General features: G+C 43.1%; 2 protein-coding genes across 3 annotated transcripts in view; one reads left to right on the forward strand and one right to left on the reverse strand.

Moving 5' to 3' along the window:
- Window positions 1-4,356: 4,356 nt before the first annotated feature.
- On the forward strand, window positions 4,357-20,724 carry LOC130913358 (uncharacterized). 2 transcript variants are annotated; one of them, XM_057831923.1, is made up of 6 exons: window positions 4,357-4,398; window positions 4,517-4,739; window positions 11,888-12,508; window positions 17,079-17,409; window positions 17,478-17,653; window positions 20,505-20,724. In XM_057831923.1, the coding sequence occupies exons 3-6, from the start codon at window positions 11,889-11,891 to the stop codon at window positions 20,722-20,724; spliced, it is 1,347 nt and encodes a 448-aa protein (XP_057687906.1). In that variant the 5' UTR covers window positions 4,357-4,398; window positions 4,517-4,739; window position 11,888. The 2 variants fall into 2 exon arrangements, with proteins under 2 accessions (XP_057687906.1, XP_057687905.1); XM_057831922.1 differs by lacking the exons at window positions 4,357-4,398; window positions 4,517-4,739 and adding an exon at window positions 9,561-9,650.
- The window catches only part of LOC130913356 (piggyBac transposable element-derived protein 2-like), a 49,855-nt gene continuing 44,649 nt past the window's right edge, over window positions 15,567-20,772 (reverse strand). The window contains exon 6 of the mRNA XM_057831920.1: window positions 15,567-15,837. Coding sequence (XP_057687903.1) covers window positions 15,762-15,837 — 76 coding nt within the window. The 3' untranslated portion in view covers window positions 15,567-15,761. The remainder of the gene's footprint in view (window positions 15,838-20,772) is intronic.

Consider the following 20,772-nt stretch of genomic DNA (forward strand, 5'->3'; position numbering starts at 1 on the left):
ACATAAAAAAGCCAGGCTGGAGTTTGCCAAAACATAGCCAAAAACGTTTTGGAAGAATGTTCTCTGATCAGATAAGACAAAAGAAAAGCTCTTTGGGAAAAGGCATCAACATAGAGTTTACAGGGAAAAAACGAGGCCTTCAAAGAAAATAATACAGTCAAACATGGTGGAGGTTCCCTGATGTTTTGGGGTTGCTTTGCTTCCTCTGGCACTGGAAGGCTTGAACGTGTGCATGGCATTATGAACTCTGAAGACTACCGACAAATTCTGCAGCATAATGTAGAGCCTGGTGTGAGAAAGCTGGGTCTCTTTCAGAGGTCAGGGGTCTTCCAGCAGGACAATAACCCAAAACAAACTTCAAAAAGCACTAGAAAATGGTTTGGAGACTCTTAAAGTGACTCCAGACTTGAATCCCATAGAACACCTGTGGAGAGATCTGAAAATCTCAGAGACCTGGAGCAATTGGGCAAAGAAGAATGGTCTAAAATTCCAGCAGAGCATTGTAAGAAACTGAAGGGGAAACGATATCGTCATCGCACACACCATATAATTGTCTGCATTAGTCTAACACATATATAGTCTAACACATACATATGACACCGTCTAAGTGTTTGCATTACTCTAACACACGTAATATAATTAATCAGGAAATAGTATCATTTTCATATTTACGGTAGGACTACGCTACTAATATAAAATAAATAGAACACCATAGTTTAATGAGAGGAAATAGAAGAGATACACAATGCCGTCTTATCACAGGAGTGACGCACCAACTCTGGCAAATCTGCTCTCCCAGCAAACTCCAAGGACAAAGCGCTTTGTCCTAAAACAAGCACAACCAGCCCGGACAGCAAAGTTGATAGCGGGCGTCCCAATCCGCGCACGAACCTAAGCCGCCCAAAACCGGCCACAGCGGGGGCGGCCCAAAAGCAACGCCCAGAAACGCCTTCGACAAGACCCGCGTCAGCAAAGACTTCAAAAAGACTGGACACTGAGATAAGACAGATTTCTTCTGCTCGGAAGCATGTAGCCTTGTTTTGGATCCAGAATTGTCCCTCCGTCGTCTGTTTTTGCCTTGTTTTTGACCATTGTCGACGAATAAATTGTCAACCTGTTTTCGGCGAGTGTTCTTCAAGCTTTTGAAACATGGAGTCAGTGTGCAAAGGGTTAACACAGGAATGCGCGGAGTTTAGCTTCCTCCCGCCTGGCTCTGCGGGGGCGTCAGCGGCGGAGCACATTTCCGTTCTGTTGCCGGCCTCCCCGTGCGGTTTGGGCTGGGAGGACTAAATTCCTTCAAAACTCACTGATGGATACTGGAAGCGGTTGTTTGCGGTTATTTTGTCTAAAGGTTGTGCTAGCAAGTATTAGGCTGAGAGTGCCAATACTTTTGTCCGGCCCCTTTTTGGAGTTTTGTGTAAAATGATCATGATTTTTTTTTGGTGCATTCTAATATGTGTTTTTTCATTGTAAGCAAAATAAATGAAGATATCACCGTTATGACCCTGTGTGTCAGTTGTTCTTTTTACTGCTTTTTTTCCACTGGTGTGTGTGCGTGAGTTGGGTTGCTGATTGAGTGATTTAGGTGCAGGTGTTGCTGATTCAGCCACTCCCGATTGGCCAAAGTTTGGACTTCCTGGCCTACTTAAGAAGCTTGCCACAAGCACTCTGCCTCCTCTCAAGCATTCAGAAACGGCAGTTCGAGTGTTCGGGTTCCAGCAGTGATTCCTGTTTCATGTAATCTTTGTATATAGTGTAAATCAGGGGTGCCCAATCTTGGTCCTCGAGAGCCCCTATCCAGCTTGTTTTCCATGTCTCCCTCCTCTAACACACCTGAATCAACTAATCAGGATTGTTATCAGGCTGCTGCAGAGCTTGCTGATGAGCTGATCATTTGATTCAGGTGTGTTCAAGGAGGGAGACACGGAAAACAAGCTGGATAGGGGCTCTCGCGTACCTGGATTGGGCACCCGTGGTGTAAATAGTTGAGCAGTAATGTAGGAAGGAGATGCCTTTTTGTTTTACACAGTTTTCTCCTGTTTTTCGTTGACAGGTGTCAGGTGAAGGAAATGTCTTTAATTTGACCTTTTTTTCTTTTTGTTAGGGAAGGCAGGGGTTCTTAGTAAGCTTGAGAACGATAAACAGATACGACCGGATATCCGGTTTTACAGGTGAGAGATACAGCTGTATCGATAGTAAAGTTACCATTCGACAGTAATTAGCCATTAAATATTCAATCAACCGATAGTAGAGATAGAATTCGGCTATCGCGAGCACAAGAATCGGCTTCTAATGCTTAGTTCAATGCATTGCTTAATATGATAATTTAGCTTTTACCTCACATGCTGCGCTTGTGTCATTCACCACACAGCGCACTTAGATTGTGACCGTCGTCGTGGTTGCCTCAACTTCCCATTCATTTCGGCAGAACCGCTAGTAGTCGCCGTCATTACCCGATCGTCACGGGCGTGTCATAACAACGTGAGAGCTAACAAATCCACTGTAACGTACGTTTTCTTCACAGCCCAAAACGAAACTAGTAGTGGCAACCAAGCAACATGCTAAAACAATGGACAGTTTGAGTCCCGACACCAGTGACCAGCAGCGATTGATTTTCAACGCACCCAGGAAAACAAAAGTCGGACTTTGAAGTGATGAAGGGAGCCAGATCTGTTCGCATGGGACAGAGCTAGTGTTGAGCTGTACAGAGATCGTGAGTTTTTAACCCAGAAAAATAACCCACTTCAATGGTGGAAAGGCCAGCGCGACCCTCTGGAGATTTTGTTTCCACAAAATGCAGTGTACTTAAACATGAACATGTGGATTAGTTGATCTTCCTCAAGAAAAATATGCCCTTCAAAAAAGATATCCACAGTGATGAGGAATGAAAAATGTGGAAGCACAGGCATAAGCGAATGAGTTTGCTGTGTATAAGGTTAAAGTAATGATTATTGACCTGTCCGTCTAAAATGCCATGTTTTTATTCCCCCAATTATACCAGTGGTAAAGCATAATTAATTATTTTTTTAAGATAACACCAGCAGGTTAAATTCTTTTTTTCTAGAGCTGCTGTATATAATTAATATTTTTTGTTTGTAAGATGTTTATGTTGAAAGTTTGCACTGAAATAACTTACCTCTTTTGTTCAAAACACCAGGAAATACAGTAATTGAATTACTGCACTTTATTGTTGTCTGTCACTAGAGTTTTATTTTATTATCAATCCCATCCAACAAAATGACGGTCATATAGTAAGCCTTTTTTTTCATAAAAAAAATAAAACATACCATTGGTATGAAATTTTGTTGTTTAATTTTGCTACTAGAAATGTGGTCTTTTTTATATGTTTAAAATACTGTACGAACACACACAACAAATGTTTACTATCGTATCGCTTTCACTCTGTATCGTTCTTAAACTGTATCGAATCGCTCGGCCTTAAAAATGTATCGTTTTTTAATCAAATCGTAACCTGTGTATCTAGATACATATCGAATCGGCTTCATGCCAGAGATTCCCAACCCTAGTTCTTAGATTGTTTTGTTTGTTATTTTGGCGACTGTCTTCCTCTGAGCCAAATAAAGACACTGCTCTTGATTTTCTGTTTTCAAGGGAGAAGCACACCCCATGTTACGTCCTGATTCCCCAAGACTGGGGCGTAACAATTACTCCCAAAGCATTTGTAATTGCAATCAGTTTCTGGGAGAAATTGAGCATTATTTGACAGAATTGCAGGGGCGCCAATACTTTTGGCCAGCACTGTAGGTCTTTTAGGTTGTTGCCAAAGCAATGTTTCCTTCTGCGCCCTGTTTGCACCCACATGAGGGTGAGCCAATTCTTTTGCAAGGCCCACCAAGGAGTGGCCGATTGTTTGACAAAGCCAAGGAAGCCCTGGATTTGCAAATATTCAAGATGCCAATTGCAGCTATCCAGAGTGAAACCCCCTCTTCACACCTAGGCAGTGACTGCAGAGGAGTATGTAGGAGGGGGGCGACCTGCTTGTTTGACTGATCTATTGTTTGACATAGCCCAGTAGTCAGTTTGTTATCGGGATCATTCGTCGCCCTTCTGGTATTTCTTTATAGCCCCCCCCCGCAAAAAAAAATAACGGTAGTTCCAGTGTTAACAAACCTTGGCCACAACAACCCAGCACAAGTAAGAGCTATACTTGTGTCACTTTAAAAGTGCGAATCCCTCCAACCTCCCCCCCCCACAGTCCTCTTCCGTACCTTTATGACACAACCATTTTCCTTTTTTTGTTATGGTGGTGGGTTAGACTAGAGGATGTTGCACAACAGTCAGGTTTGCTCTTTTAAAAAAATGAAAGATTTTTGTAAGTCGCAACTTCCTGCTTGGCTGATCCAGATGAGCCATTCCAGTTTTGTTAATGATCTCCATGTAAGCTTAAACAACACTTGCAAGAGGAACGAGTGCAACACAGGGCGCGGTTGTCATTTGAGTCAACCCTTCATTACATCTTAACAGTTGATTGTTTTTGTCTTAACATGTTTTTTAGACTTCTGTAGAAGTACTGTGACATGAATGGAAAGGAATGATAAGGAAAGGCTCTCGGGTACCTCCCCCCCTCGTCTCGTCCCGATCGCATTTGAGTAACGCGTAGGTTTGCTGTGTGTGCCACATCCCATTGGGCGATGGAGAGGAAGCATTGCACACGCTCAGTGTGATGACGACGAGAGAAGAACAGCCTTCTTGACGAATCGCCGCTTCCCTGGCACCCGGTAAGTTTTGGAAAGTTAGATAAAAGCAGATGGCAAAAACGGGCGTGAGTTGAGTTCCTCTATATTTCAAAAGAGAAGTAATTTACATGCATTGTCACCTATACTTTAATACTGATTGTATGTACAGTGCTGGCCAAAAGTATTGGCACCCCTGCAATCCTGTCCGATAATGCTTCATTTCTACCAGGAAACGATTGCAATTACAAATGCTTTGGTAGTAATGTCTTCATTTATTTTGCCTGCAATGAAAAAAACACAAAAGAGAATGATTTTTTTTTCTTCTTAAAATCATTATCATTTTACACAAAACTGGGCAGAAACAAAGTATTGGCACCCTCAGCCTAATACTTGGTAGCACAACCTTTAGACAAAATAACTGCGAAAAACCGCTTCCGGTATCCATCAATGAGTTTCTTACAATGCTATGCTGGAATTTTAGACCATTCTTCTTTGGCCAACTGCTCATTTGAAGGGTGCCATTTTCAGATCTCTCCACAGGTATTCTATGGGATTCAGGTCAGGACTCATTGCTGGCAAGTCTCCAGTGCTTTCTCTCAAACCATTTTCTAGTGATTTTTAAAGTTTGTTTTGGTTCACTGTCCTGCTGGAAGAAACATGACCTCTGAGGGAGACCCGGCTTCTCACACTGGGCCTTACATGATGCTACAAAATATCTTGGCAGTCTTTAAACTTCATAATGTCATGCACTCAGTCAAGCAGTCGAGTGCCAGAGGCAGCAAAGCAACCCCAAAACATCAGGGAACCTCCGCTATGTTTGACTGTGGGGACGATGTTCTTTCCTTTGAAGGCCTCGTTTTTTTCCCTGTTAACGCTATGTTGATGCCTTTTCCTAAAAAGCTCTAGTTTTGTCCCATCTGACCAGAGAACATTCTTGCAAAACGTTTTTGGCTAGGTTTTGGCAAACCCCAGTCTGGCTTTTTTATGTGTCCGGGTCAGGAGTGGGGTCTTCCTGGGTAGACTCCCTTTTCATTCAGACGCCGACAGATAGTATGGGCAGGGCCGGCCCAGCCTATACGCAGACTATACAGCTGCTTAGGGCCCCTGACCACTAGGGGGCCCCCAATTTGGCAATTGTTTAATTTATATTCAACTTTGTTTACTACAGTTTGCTTTATTTGACTTTTGTGAGTTTTGATACTTGATTACAAGCCTAAGAAAAAATAAAAGTATTTCCTTATTTCTTTCCTCTTTTAGAAAAATGTTTGGCGCTATCTACTGTAAGTACTGACAATCATTTGGGATGAGAAGTTTGAAGTATGCAGTGCAACAAAATCTGATTAATATACAAAATATGGATGTATGGGTTGGATTGCATATATGGGTTTCACAGTACACTCAGACAAAATGGCGGGCCAAAAATATGGGCCCCTTTGCATTATTTTGCTTAGGGCCCCCAAATGGCCTGGGCCGGCCCTGAGTATGGGTTGACACTGTTGTACCCTCGGACTGCGGGACAGCTTGAACTTGTTTGGATGTTAATCGAGGTTCTTTGTGCACCATCTGCACAATATTTCTTGTCAATTTTTCTTTTGCTACCACATCTAGGGAGGTCAGCCACAATGCTGTGGACTTTACACTTATGGATGACACTGCGCACGGTACACACAGGAAAATTCGGGTCTTTGGAGATGGACTTGTAGCCTTTAGATTGCCCATGCTTCCTCACAATTTTTCTTCTCAAGTCCTGAGACAGTTCTTTGGTCTTCTTTTGTTTCTCCATGCTCAATGTGGCACACACAAGGACAGAGGTTGAGTCAACATTAATCCATTTTAACTGGCTGCAAGTGTGATTTAGTTATTGCCACTACCCGTTATGTGCCACAGGTAAGTAACAGGTGCTGTTCATTACACAAATTTGAGAAGCATCACATGATTTTTCAATGGGTGCCAATACTTTTGTCCGGCCCTTTTTTTGGAGTTCTGTGTAAAATTATAATGATTTAATGTTTTTCCCTGTTCTCTTTTGTGTTTTTTCATTGCAAGCAAAATGAATGATAAAGATGATGAAGATGATAAATGATAAAGATATTACTACCAAAACATTTGTATTTGCAATCATTTTCTAGCAGAAATTGAGCATTATCTGACAGAATTGCAGAGACGCCAATACTTTTGGCCAGCAATGTATATACTTTATATGTATATAATATACTATGTACAGTACATACACAAAAAGATTTCTCAATTTCACAGATTGACATGGTCACAGTATTAAGCTACCCACATGACCGTTATTGCGGTACTGTGGGGAAGTTGGCAGTATTACAGATAGTTTGAGATGGGAGGAGCACAAAAAAACCTGCTTTTAATATGGGTTGAGTCATTCTCCACAGATTGGAGTAGTTTCTGTGCATTTTCTCACAGGATTTGTTGAAAAAGTCCTACCGTACCTTTTACTTCCCCCCATGCCCATCCACTGTTTACATTTGTATTTCTGCAAAACGCTCTTATTGCTGCAGCCTTGATAAGCCCACGCCTCGGCTGATAGTGGAGCTCGAACAAAATTTGAAACAAAAGCAGCCTCATTTTATACTAAGCCTAGGTTCATACTGCGGCTTTTTAACCTATAAATCGGTACCGATTTTGTGTTTTCCCGACTCGAGAGAGGTATTAACTTGACGGTCTGAACGGGACAACTCACAAAGAACTGGACCATTTTAAATCCGATCTAGGCCAATTTCATATGTGGTTTTATCTCCGATATAGGTCAAATTTGTCCAGAATGTGGCTGCGGTCTGAACTCTCAAGTCTCCCGAATCGAAATTCATGCAGGAAATACAGTGGTATGAAACTGAACCTTGAGGAATTTCTCACATTTCTGCATAAAATCCCCATCAAAAAAAATCGCCGTCAAATATGATTTGATCTTTGTTAAAATCACACAGATGAAAAAACAGTGTCTGCTTTAACTGAAACCATGCAAACATAGGTTTTCATATTTTAATGTGGATAGTAAGCAAACAATGACAGAAGGGGGGAAAATAAGTAAGTGAACTATCACATTTAATATTTTGTGGCCCCCCCTTTGCCAGCAATCACTTCAACCAGACGCTTGCAGTAGCTGCAGATCAGTTTGGCACATCGATCTGGACTAATCTTGGCCCATTCTTCTCTACAAAACTGCTGTCGTTCAGTCAGATTCTTGGGATGTCTGGCATGAATCGCGGTCTTTAGATCATGCCACAGCATCTCAATAGGGTTCAAGTCTGGACTTTGACTTGGCCACTCCAGAACATGTATTTTGTTCTTCTGAAACCATCTTGAAGTTGATTTACTTGTGTTTTAGATTTTTGTCTTGATGCAGCATCCATCCTCCTGTTAGCTTCAACTGTCTGACAGATGGCCTCAGGTTTTCCAGCAAAAATTTTCAATTCATTCTTCCATTAATAATTGTAAGTTGTCCAGGCCCTGAGGCAGCCAAATAGCCCCAAATCGTGATGCTCCCTCCACCATGCTTCACGGTGGGGAGGAGATGTTGATGTTGGCGAGCTGTTCCGTTGTTCCTCCACACATGACGTTGTGTGTTACTCCCAAACAATTCAAGTCCAGTTTCATCAGTCCACAAAATATTTTGCCAAAACGTCTGTGGAGTGTCCAAGTGCCATTTTGTAAACATTAAACAAGCAACAATGTTTTTGACAGCAGTGGCTTCCTCCGTGGAGTCCTCCCATTGACACCATTCTTAGGCATAGTTTTACATATAGTTGATATGTGAGCATAGATATTGGACTTTGCCAGTGATTTCTGTCAGTCTTTAGAAGACACTCAAGGGTTCTTTTTTTACCTCTCTGAGTATTCTGCGCTGAACTGTTGGCATCATCTTCTGTGGATGGCCACTCCTTGGTAGAAATGCAGCAGTGCCACTCTCTACATTTGTAGACAACTTCTCTGACTGTTGATTGATGAACATCCAGACTTTTAGAGATGGTTTTGTATCCTTTCCCAGCCTTATAAAAAAGAACAATCCCTGATCGCAGGTCTTCAGACAGTTGTCCTGCCCGAGCCATGATGCACATCAGACAATGCTTCAAATCAAGACAATTCTTTCCAGGTGTGTGTTTTATAGTGGGCAAAGCGGCTTTAAACCACTTATCGGTGATTGGGCACACATCTGACTTAAAATGTTTGGTAAAAATTTGTTTTAATTGCTCTTTATGTCTCCTTAGGCAGAGAGTTCACTTCCTTATTTTTCCCCTTCTGTCATCGTTTGCATGCTATCCTAATTAAAATATGAAAACCTATAAATGTTTTGGGGGTTTTAGTTAAAGCAGACCCTGTTTTTTGATATGTGTGATTTTCACATCAGATCACATTTGATGGTGATTTTATGCAGAAATGTGAGAAATTCCAAAAGTTTCAGATACTTTATCATACCCCTGTACGTCAGGAAAGAGTGAGAGCGGCAGGGAGGATGTCAGCAATGGAGCCATGCATTAGCATTAGCGCCTAGCTTGCCATACTCTCAGGTCTCATACTATGAGCTACTCTTGAATGTGGCCACTTTTGCATTCTTTTCATTAAAATAGTTAAAGGATTTGAGTATCAAACAAGTCAAAATGATGGAGTAGGACATATTGATGTGTCAAGAGGCACAGGCCAGATTGCGGTCGTTAAGAAATGATTTATTATTTCTCTGCGGCCCGGTAGCAAATGCGCCAGGGACTGGTACCGGTCCAGGGCGCTGTGGTTGGGGATTCTTGCCCTTGTGTGTCTTGTCCTTGTGATTGCCACCTGTTGTAGCCTGATCCACCAATCGGATCCCTCTCTGTCGCCCACCTGTGTCTCATTGTCTCGTTACCCCCACGACTGATCCACATGTGCTATCAGTTCATGTTGCATCTATCTCGGCATCATTGTTACCTGTGTTCCTGACCCCCCCTATTTTGCATAGTAAGTTGGTTTGTTTCCCAGTCTTTCGGTTGGAGTCCCCCCTCGCCTGTGCACCTTGACAGCTCTTTTCATCCTTTTGTTGTGAATTGGAATGAGTTTATCACGAGTAGACGTCCTATCTGTTTAAACTAGGAGGTTGTCAGCTCCTCCTGTTGATTTTCTGTCACTTCCCTTTTCGATGAGGTGCAGTCTGGGTCACTTCCAGTTTATTTTGGGGCAGATACAGGCCACTTCTTGGTTTTTGGCTTACTGAAAAGAATGTCCCCAAATAAATAGGAAGTGACTCAAAATCAACAGAAAGTGACCTGTAAATCCCCTAAAATGAACAGGAAGTGACCTGTAAATGCCCACAAAAGACTGGCAGTGAATGTTCAGGTTTCAGTGCCAATGACGTCACTGAATGTCCAATCCAGTCAAAATGAATTAGATGTTTAGCGCCGTCAATGGCAGCCAGTGAGCTAACGTAGACGCTATTCTAATGGAAGAATAGTGTCTATTCTAATGGAGGATTTTGGTAGCGACCTGTTGGTTTCTTTCGTTTTTAAACAGTGACACCTTTTTGGTGGGAGCACATCTATGGCTTTTTGGTAGACAAAATAACACAATATATCATTTCGATATTTTGTCACACCCTACTTTGACTTTTTGAGCTACAGCCGAGCACACAGCACACTAGTGTTTAACAAGCTTAACAATGATTGACACATTCGGCGTCTCTGAAGGTAGCGATACCAAGCTTCTCCGGCAAGATCAAAGCTTCAACGCTTGTCAATCATCGTTAACTTTAATAAGCAAAGCTCGCAAGGCACTGCTGACCAAGAAAAGCAGTAGGAGGGAGAGTGGGGCTGTACGAGCACAAAATAGAAAACCATTTTTAAGAATTAAAAACCCAGATTCTTTTCACCTGATTCCAATCCTCTGAAAAATGGCACAATATATCATTTCGATATTTGGTCACACTCTATTTTGACTTTTTGAGCTACAGCTGAGCACACAGCACACTAGTGTTTAGCAAGCTAAACAATGATTGACACATTCGGCATCTTTGAAGGTAGCGATCCCAAGCTTATCCGGCAAGATCAAAGCTTCAACACCTGTCACTCATCGTTAACTTTGATAAGCAAAGCTCGCAGTGCACTGCTGACCAAGAAAAGCAGCAGGAGGGAGAGTGAGGTTGTATGAGCACAAAGCAGAAAAATATTTTTTGAAAAATTAAAAACCCAATTCTTTTCACCTGATTCCGATCCTCTGAAAAACGGTATGAGATTTAATAACCTTAAGCAAAAATACCGCAATTATAGCTCTGATATGTGTTATTTTGAGATATATGGGTTAGAAAAAAAACAAAAACAAAAAAACGATTTGTTTATTTTTCACAACATCTTTGCAAATTGGCAGATGTTTACAATGGCGGAGGACTTTACAAAAGTATCCGTCTTGGCATGCTAACTAGCCACGTTATCTGCCTCGTTACCAAGCTTACATTATAGTATTTGTTTTACCATCGTTAGACACATTAAACCAGCTAGAGTGAACTCTCGTAGCTGGTGGGAAAACGTTCATGACAGCATTTACTTACCTTAAATTTTGTGTAAAGTGACGGATGATGATCATGTAAATGTGAAATCATGTTGGAGGTGTTGCCTGCACGTCAGCTGTCCTTCCTCCTCTAAGCCGAGGCCGTCTGTGCCTCCTCAGTAGCTGAAGTACTCCCATACTAGCGACTTTGTCTTTTTTGAAGGGGGGGGGAAAAGCTAAGGTGTAGTGTCACTGACAGAGCAACAACTAGAAGGGGATGGGTGAGCACTGCCGTTCCAGGCCACAGATTTTTTGCTACATTTTTGGGACCTCAAGAATAGCTAATACCGTAACTACGGTATGATGGAAAATTTTAGTGGTCTTGAAATCGTGACGTTTTCATAGCACCGTATACCTTGAAACCGGTAACCGGCACATGCCTAGTCCATATCCCTGGTTTTAATTTGACTTTTTCATATTGGCCCGTCGGATTTGAAAAAAAAAAAAAAAAAAAAAAAAGCCAATACCGATGGACGTCAGATTTCCAAATATCGGTCTATCTGTAGTTTATAATACCTGATAATCTTTTTAAATAATATAAGGGAGGTTTGTAGTGTATCAATTAAGTCTATGGTATTCCCTACACTGGTAATAATTGGCCCAAATGTCTACTTCTGGAAGAACAGGTCTAAGTGTTTCCCATTGGTGCTTCTCTTTAGGATGAGTCCATTACCCAGTTGGATGCAAAATGGCAAATCCTACAAAAGGAAATTGTGCCTCTCTGCTTTGGCCTCTTTGGCCATTGTTTACATCTTCTGGGCTAGCGTGAGGTGGACTGACGGGAGACATCTGACCTTTTCCACATGGACTAATAGCATGTGTCCCGGATATGTAAACAAGGAAACGATCACCCGTCTAGACGGTACCAAGCACCTGCTCGTGTCGGCTTACATGGACCGCAGGTTTCCAGGCAGCGACGTGCGCATCATCGCCATCTTCAAGAGAGATTCGGAGGAGAAGCTGCTTTGCGTTTTCTGCTGCCAGGGTTCACTCTCCAAAAAGACTCCGGCGAAAGTTCGACCGCATTCCGACAACTTCGGCTTCCCCTATGTCACCACCGACGTCCTGTGTCAGATACCGGCTGGCTGCGAAGGGTCGCACGTGGCCTTGGTTCCTTTCCAGCGCAGTGGGAGAAACCTGATGTGGCTGCCCGTGAGAAACCAAAAGGAGGCGGGACTGGAAGAGGGACGCCTGCCGTTCAACTTGACAGTGTGCATCTCCGTCCTGTTTGGAAAGCTTAACAATGTTCTGCAGGCGGCACAGACCCTGGAGATGTACAGGTCAGTGTTTCTCTTTTGGGGTCCCTTGGGCCTTATCTTGATCCCAACTATTTAAAACTGTTGATTTTGGTAGCCCTCTTGGACGCATTTACTTACGTATTACCCTTAGTCATATGTTCGTGTAGTTTTCGTTGACGAATCCTCGAGCACTTTTCGTCTCGTTTGAATAAATGAATGCTCAAGATTAGGCATGTGCCAGTATGAGAATTTGATGGTACACTTCTGGCCAAAAGTATTGGCACCCCTGCAATTCTGTCATATAATGGTCAATTTCTCCCAGAAAATGATTGCAATTACAAATTGTCAAGTTCAAAAATAGATCCTTAGGTAGATATTGTAAAATTACCCAAAAATAAGGAGAGAAGACACTCAGTTTTCTTGGCCAAGGAGAGCAAAAGAGTGACTAGTGACAGTCACCAAAATTGATCTCAAGAAAAATCCTCCTTGGTATTTTTATTTAGGGGTTTGTCCTAATACAAAATGGATGCCGCCCTGAGGGAGGGAGAGGCAAGCTGGAGATACCCATGTGCTTTTGATTGGATAGCTGTGTGCATGTAGGTGGAACTAAGTGAGTACACGTATGTAAGCAAAAGCTCATGTAAACAATGGTCAAAATGACTCAGACGCTGCGGCCATGGAAGATGTCCTCGGATGGAAAATTGTCCTCGAAGGTCTAGACAAAGTCCAGACGCCAGGTGCTGAAGATGTCTCGGAAGGTCTAGTTACGCAATGATGCGGCCATGAAACAAGGCAGTTGTCATCCCGACCCTCTTTTACTCTTTGTAACACTTAAGCATTATACTACTACCTAATATAGCAAGCAATATTCATTTACTGGTTATATGAATAAGAAAAATATGGCAATATGTATTATTGATGGTATATATGAGCATAAGCAAATATTCAATCAATCAATCAAGCAAATATTTAATCAATCAAACCTCGATAATTACCTCAACACAAATGCTTTGGAAGTAATATCTTCATTTATTTTGCTTGCAATTAAAAAACACAAAAGAGAATGAAAAAAAAAAATTAAATCATTATCATTTTACATAAAACTTCAAAAATGGGCCTGACAAAAGTATTGGCACCCTCAGCCTAAAACTTGGCTGCATAACCTTCAGACAAAATAACTGCGAACAACTTGCCTGGTACACCAGACTCACCGCTGTTCCAGAGATTGAGTCTGGTGAACGTCCAGCAGATCAAATTCCCAGGGCAGAGCAAGCCACAGCAAACAGACAGCGGAGTGGACCAATCATGAACGAGCAAACGTGACGTTGGTAAAGCGACAAGCAGGGCCCTGGCGGCAAGAAAGTAGCGCGGCGCGATCGGAAAAGCTCATTAAACATGGCTGACGCGAGACAGATTTTGTCAATGACTTGTGTCGATGTGTTTTTGGTAATTTAAAACTGATTTTACCATGTATTGGAACATATTCTCGGCTCTCCTGTTTGCCATCTGTGTTGTTGTGGAGACAACGTCCGACGCGGAAGAGTGACGTGGCTCGTTAAGAACACGTCACGCAAATAAACTAATCTGTTGGATGGTTAAATTTGTTCTTGCTCGAGAGGCCGTTAATGGGTTGGGTCCCAGACTATTCTCACAGTGTTTGAAAAATACAGAGAGAGTAGTCTGGCGGTGGCAGGCAAGCAAACAACCGCTTCCGGTATCCATCAATGAGTTTCTTAAAATGCTCTGATGGAATTTTAGACCATTCTTCTTTGGCCAATTGCTTCAGGTCTCTGAGATTTGAAGGGTACCTTCTCCAAACTGCCATTTTCAGATCTCTCCACAGGTGTTCTATGGGATTCAAGTCTGGACTCACTTTAGAAGTCTCCAGTGCTTTCTCTCAAACCATTTTCTAGTGCTTTTTGAAGTGTGTTTTGGATCATTGTCCTGTTGGAAGACCTCTGAGGGAGACCCAGCTTTCTCACACTGGGCCCTACATTGTGCTGCAAAATTTGTTGGTAGTCTTCAGACTTCATAATGCCATGCACATGGTCAAGCAGTCCAGTGCCAGAGGCAGAAAAGCAACCCCAAAACTTCAGGGAACCTCCGCCATGTTTGACTGTGGGGACCGTGTTCTTTTCTTTGAAGGCCTCGTTTTTTTCTCCTGTAAACTAAATTTTGATGCCTTTTCCCAAAAAGCTCTACTTTTGTCTCATCTGACCAGAGAATGTTTTTGGCTTTCTCAGGTAAGTTTTGTCAAACTCCAGCCTGGCTTTTTATGTCTCTGGGTCAGAATTGGGGTCTTCCTGGGTATCCTACCATAGAGTCCATTTTCATTTAGACACCGACAGATAGTACGGCTTCACACTGTTGTGCCCTCGGACAGCGGGACAGCTTGAACTTGTTTGGATGTTTGTCGACGTTTTTTATCCACCATCCACACAATCTTGCGTTGAAATCTCTCGTCAGTTATTCTTTTCCGTCCGAATCTAGGGAGGTTAGCCCCAGTGCCATGGGGTTTACGCTTACTGATGACACTGTGCACGGAAGACACAGGAACATTCAGGTCTTGGGAGATGGACTTGTAGCCTTGAGATTGTCCATGCTTCCTCACAATTTTGCCTTTCAAGTCCTCAGACAGTTGTTTGGTCTTCTTTCTTTTCTCCATGCTCAATGTGCTACACACAATAACACAGGACAGAGGTTGAGTCAAATTGAATCCATTTTAACCGGCTGCAAGTGTGATTTAGTGATTGCCACCACCTGTTATGTGCCACAGGTAAGTAACAGGTGCTGTCCATTACGCAAATTCGAGAAGCAACATATTAATTTTTTTAAAGGGTGCTCATACTTTTGTACGGCCTTTTTTTGGAGTTTTGTGTAAAATGATAATGATTTGATTTTCCCCCCCCCAATTCTCTTTTGTGTTTTTTCAATGCAAGCAAAATAAATGAAGATATTACTACCTAAGCATTTGTAATTGCAATCATTTTATGGGAGAAATTGAGCATTATCTGACAGAATTGCAGGGGTGCCAATACTTTTGTCCAGCGGTGTATGGTTAAATTGATTTTATGTAAAACACATACCACTACTACTGTTGAGAATTATTTGGTTCATTATAAATTTGCTAAAGTTAATTACCGATTTCATGTACGCTTTGCTTGTTGATTATTGTGAGCTAAAGCATCATTAATTCAACTTAGTTTCATCCTGTATGCAGAAGTAGAAAGAAGAAGTAAAAGAAGCTGGAGATGTTTGATAAATGATTTGCATAAATATGCTGCTAATTGGCGATCTATTTCGGGGTCTTGCCAGCTTGCTTCCTCAATTCGTTATCAGGGTAAGACACCCATCTGTTGCGAGGGCCATCTCTATTAAAAAAACAAAACAAAAAAACGGGAAGGTTAGGTTTAGAACAGGGGTGGGCAAACTATTCCACAAAGGGCCGCAGTGGGTGCGGGTTTTTGTTGCAACCCATTAAGAGGACACCGTTTCACCAATCTGCTGTTTTACAAGTGCAATCAGTCGATTGCAGTCAGGTGCTTCGCATTTCTGCTGAAACTGCATTGGTGAAACTATCTGTGCTGGGTCAGTTGGAACAAAGACCAGGACCCACTGCGGCCCTCGAGGACCGGTTTGCCCACCCCTGGTTTAGAACAATTGTGGAAACTGTATTATGTAGTCTAGTATTGTATTGTATAGTTCTCGTTCTCCTTGCAAGTTTCTAAAAAAGTTGAGTGCCTTCTCTCCTTATTTTGTGTTATGTTTATAAATGTCCTATTAAGGATTTGTACTTGATATTTAAATGGTCCTTCGAGCCGGATTTCAACCAGTGACCTAAGGATAGCTACTATTTCTATGACAACTAGTTGAATATTAATGGAGAGTGAGAGCAAGTGACAGAGCGCGTGTGTATGACCCGTATCAATATTTACACATTATACACACACCCTTTCGTCATATATCCACAATGTGTGACATTTTCTTATTATATGTGTAGTTAGCCTGCATCGCAGCCCTGTTTGGTTGTGTCACTCATGTGACATGCTGCCCTCCAGGCTTGCTTGTTTTGAAACACATGGTAAGATTTGCTCTTTATCTTGGCAAGACAGAATATGCAATGTTGCTTTCGCCTTTCATGGTCTGGGCTGAGTGATCATCACACACTAAATGTAACTCGTCGCATTTACGTTAGCCTTAGTGTTTAGCGTGGCGAGCATAGTCTTAAAAATCTAGCATTTTTTTTTTACTTTGTGGCATCAAGATTGGTATCATTCATTGAAAATAATGTAGTTTAATGTGCTCCTCAAAGTTGTTTGAAACCTTTATTTTTTTGACTCCTTGAATTTCAAAGACAAAACTATTTTAAGTAAGTGTCGACAAAGACTAGAGGAAAATACTCTCCGTTTTCGTCATCGAATACTAGATGAACACTAACACATTTTGAAATGACCAAAATATGACTAAGACAAATAAGTATTTTTGTCCAAAAGTCTGAGATGAAAATTAAACTGGCTACCAAAAACAACACTGCTTTAAACTTGGTCCAAAGCCTTCTGAGCTAGCACAGCGCAGATTTGATGCTGCATCAAATTGTTGCGTACATCCTCAGGTTGCTTGGCGTGGACAAGGTGGTGATCTACAACACCAGCAGCGGCCCAGAGCTTGAGCGTCTATTGCGCACCTACAGCCAGGAAGGCTTCCTAGAGATCATCCCTTGGCCCATCGACAGGCATCTGACACCCTCTAGTGGCTGGCTCTTCTCCGAAAGCGGCGGCGACCTGCACTACTTTGGTCAGCTGACCACGCTGAACGAGTGCATCTACAGGTCCATGGAGCGCTCGCGCTACGTCCTACTCAACGACCTGGATGAGATCATCATGCCGTACCGGCACGACGACCTTCCCTCCCTGATGAGCGAGCTCCGGCAGCAGCATCCCTACGTACAGTCTTTTGCGCGGTCGCGCCGGCTTAACGTGGACGTACTAAATCGTACTCTTTCGTCCGCCAGACCAGCGAGTTCCGCATCGAAAACCATATATTCCCCAAGACGCGGGCGGATCCCAGCGGGAAGTTTCGACTACCTCAGTGGGAAGGCGTTCCGGGAATTAATATCCTGCAGCATTTCTACAGGGAAGAGCCAAGCACTGCTGTTTATCACCCGTACAAGATGATCATTCGGCCAAGGTATACCTCATTTTAGGCCATTTTCCTTTCATACAGATTTGAGTTGTCTGATAATGACGTTTGAACCGATGTTGTCCAACTCCAAAATCCCTTACCGATATTATTGCTAACGCTAACCCCTGGACCCCACCCCCAGACATTATATTCCGCAGAGGGGCTTTGGTGAGGGCCGGGCTCTCCTAGTTTAATGCATACACTGTATTGCCCTCCCCACACAATCCCATCAGGGTGCTGGGTAATGGCTGCCACAGTAATAGGGCAGTAGGCTGGGCCCACACTTTTCTCTATGGCGCCAGGGCTGCCAGTCGTGGGGGTGGGAGGTCAGGGCTTCGGTCCCGTGCCGCCCCACAGCGGCTTCTCAGCGCTCCCCTGCTTCTGCCTTCCCCTCCTTTTCCAACCCGGATATCCTCCTTGGGCACTGGGGCGGGACACCGGCTGAGTGCTGACGGGATATTGCCCCCACCAGGTGGGGCTCCTGTCCTGCCCTGGGCCTAGTGGGTCTCCAAATCAACAGAAAGTGTTCCGATAACAGGACATGTCCTCTAAATGTCCCCAAATCAACAGGAAGTAACCTGATATCAACAGGAAGTGTCCCCGAAATTCCCCATATCAATAAAAGGTGACCTGATATCAACGGCAAGTGTGCCTGAAATGTCCCCAATCAACAGGACGTGTCCCCCAAATCAACAGGATGTGACCTGATATCAACAGGACTTGTCCTCGAAATGTCTCCAATTCAAAAGGAAGTGACCTCATTAGTGGGACATGTCCCCTAAATGTCCCCAAATCAACAGGAAGTGACCTGATAACAGGACGTGTCCCGAAAATGTCATCAAATCAACAGGAAGTGACCTGGTATCAACAGGACGTGTCCCCGAAATGTCCCCAACTCAACAGGAAGTTACCTATTAACGGGACGTGTCCCCAAAATGTCCCCAAGTCAAAAGGAAGTGAACTGATATCAACAGGTCGTGTCCCCAAAACGTTCCCAAATCAACAAGAGGTGACCTGATATCAACAGGACCTGTCCCCCAAATGTCCCCAATCAACAGGACGAGTCCCTGAAATGTCCCCAAATCAACAGGAAGTGACCTGATACCAGACATGTCCCTGAAATGTCCCCAAATCAACAGGAGGTGACCTGATAACAGGACATGCCAATGAATTGTCCTCAAATCAACAGGAAGTGATCCGATAAACAGGAAGTGTCCCTGAAAAGTCCTCAAATCAACAGGAAGAGACTCAATACAAATAGGAATTGTCCCTGAAATGTCCCCAAATCAACAGGTGACCTGATATCAACACTAAGTGTCCCCGAAAAGTCCCCAAATCAACAGGAAGTGACCTGATAACAGGACGTGCCAATGAATTGTCTTTAAATCAACAGGAAGTGATCCGATAAACAGGAAGTGTCCCCAAAAAGTCCTCAAATCAACAGGAAGAGACTCAATACAAATAGGACTTGAATAGGACCCTGAAATGTCCCACAAATCAACACAGAGACCCGATATCAACATGAAGTGTCCCCTAAATGTCCCCAAATCAATCAACTGGAAGTGTCCCCTTAATGTCCCCAAATCGACAGGAAGTGACTTGATATAAACAGGACTTGTCCCTGAAGTGTCCCCAAATCAAGCGGAAGTGACCTTATATTAACAGGACCTGTCCATAAAATGTCCTCAAATCAACAGGAAGTGACCTGATATCAACAGGAAGTGTCCCCCAAATGTCCCAAAATCAACAGGAAGTGACCCAATATTAACAGGACTTGTCCCCGAATTGTCCCCAAATCAACAGGAAGTGACCTGATAAAACAGGACGTGTCCCTGAAATGTCCCAAAATCAACAGAAAGTGACTTGATATCAACAGGACTTGTCCTTGAAATGTCCCCAAAATCAACACGAAGTGACCTTTTATCAACAGGAAGTGTCCCTTAAATGTCCCCAAATCAATCAACTTTAAGTGTCCCCTAAATGTCACCAAATCAATCAACTGGAAGTGTCCCCCAAATGTCCCCAAATCGACAGGAAGTGACCTGATATAAACAGGACTTGTCCCCGAAATGTCCCCAAAATCAGCAGGAAGTGACCCAATATCAACAGGAGGTGTCCCTGAAGTGTCCCCAACTCAACCGTAAGTGACCTGATATCAACAGGACCTGTCCGTAAAATGTCCTCAAATCAACAGGAAGCGACCTGATATCAACAGGACTTGTCCCCGAAATGTCCCCAAATCAAAAAGAAGTGACCTGACAACAGGACGTGTACCTGAAATGTCCCCAAATCGACGGGAAGTGACCCCAAATTCAACAGGACTTGTCCCAAAAATGTCCCCAAATCAACCGGAAGTGACCTGACAACAGGACATGTACCTTAAATGTCCCCAAAACAATAGGAAGTGACTCGATACTAACAGGAAGTGTCCCCAAATCAACTGGGTGGGTCTTAGATCTTTATCTACCACAGCAAAGCCCCATCATCATTTCTCTAGAATTTGCAGATTCTAGTAAATAACAATAAAGTTGGGGAATTTTATTAGATGGGCTTTGCCTTACAAAGCTCCCATAAATAATAATAATAAAAAAAAAAGCATTGAATCGTATTGGAAATACACAGGACATCATCTTTTTGCAGTTTCAAGTTGACAGCTGAATGAGGATGTGATCTCAAAACTACACGCTAATAAAACTGCTGCGCCGAACTGCTTGTATCCGTCTGAAGTAACGTTGCGGGGGAAACGGAAATGTTGTGTTTCTCACTTTCTGACTCAATGGTTTCCGGCCAAACCGCTGCACGAACACCAAGGGCGTTCTGCTCGATTGACAGCTGTCTTTGTTTCTCCCTTCGCCAGGTTGATAGAGTACACATCCGTGCACGAAGTGCTGCAGAAGTCAGGACTTAGTTACAAAGTCCCACGGGAAGTGTGCCGGATCATTCACGTCCGTACTCCCCTCCAGGGCTCTCTGACGTTGGAGCAGCTCCACGTGGACAAGCGACTGTGGGACTTTCATCAAAAATTGATTCCCAATGTTGACCGTGTATTAAAGCGAGCGGGGCTAATTAAAACTTAATTTATACGTTATTACTTGGGGTGTGTGGAAGCGCAACAAAAAATGGAA

Source organism: Corythoichthys intestinalis, chromosome 3 (genome assembly GCF_030265065.1).
Source record: "Corythoichthys intestinalis isolate RoL2023-P3 chromosome 3, ASM3026506v1, whole genome shotgun sequence".
Taxonomy (NCBI): Eukaryota; Metazoa; Chordata; class Actinopteri; order Syngnathiformes; family Syngnathidae; genus Corythoichthys; species Corythoichthys intestinalis.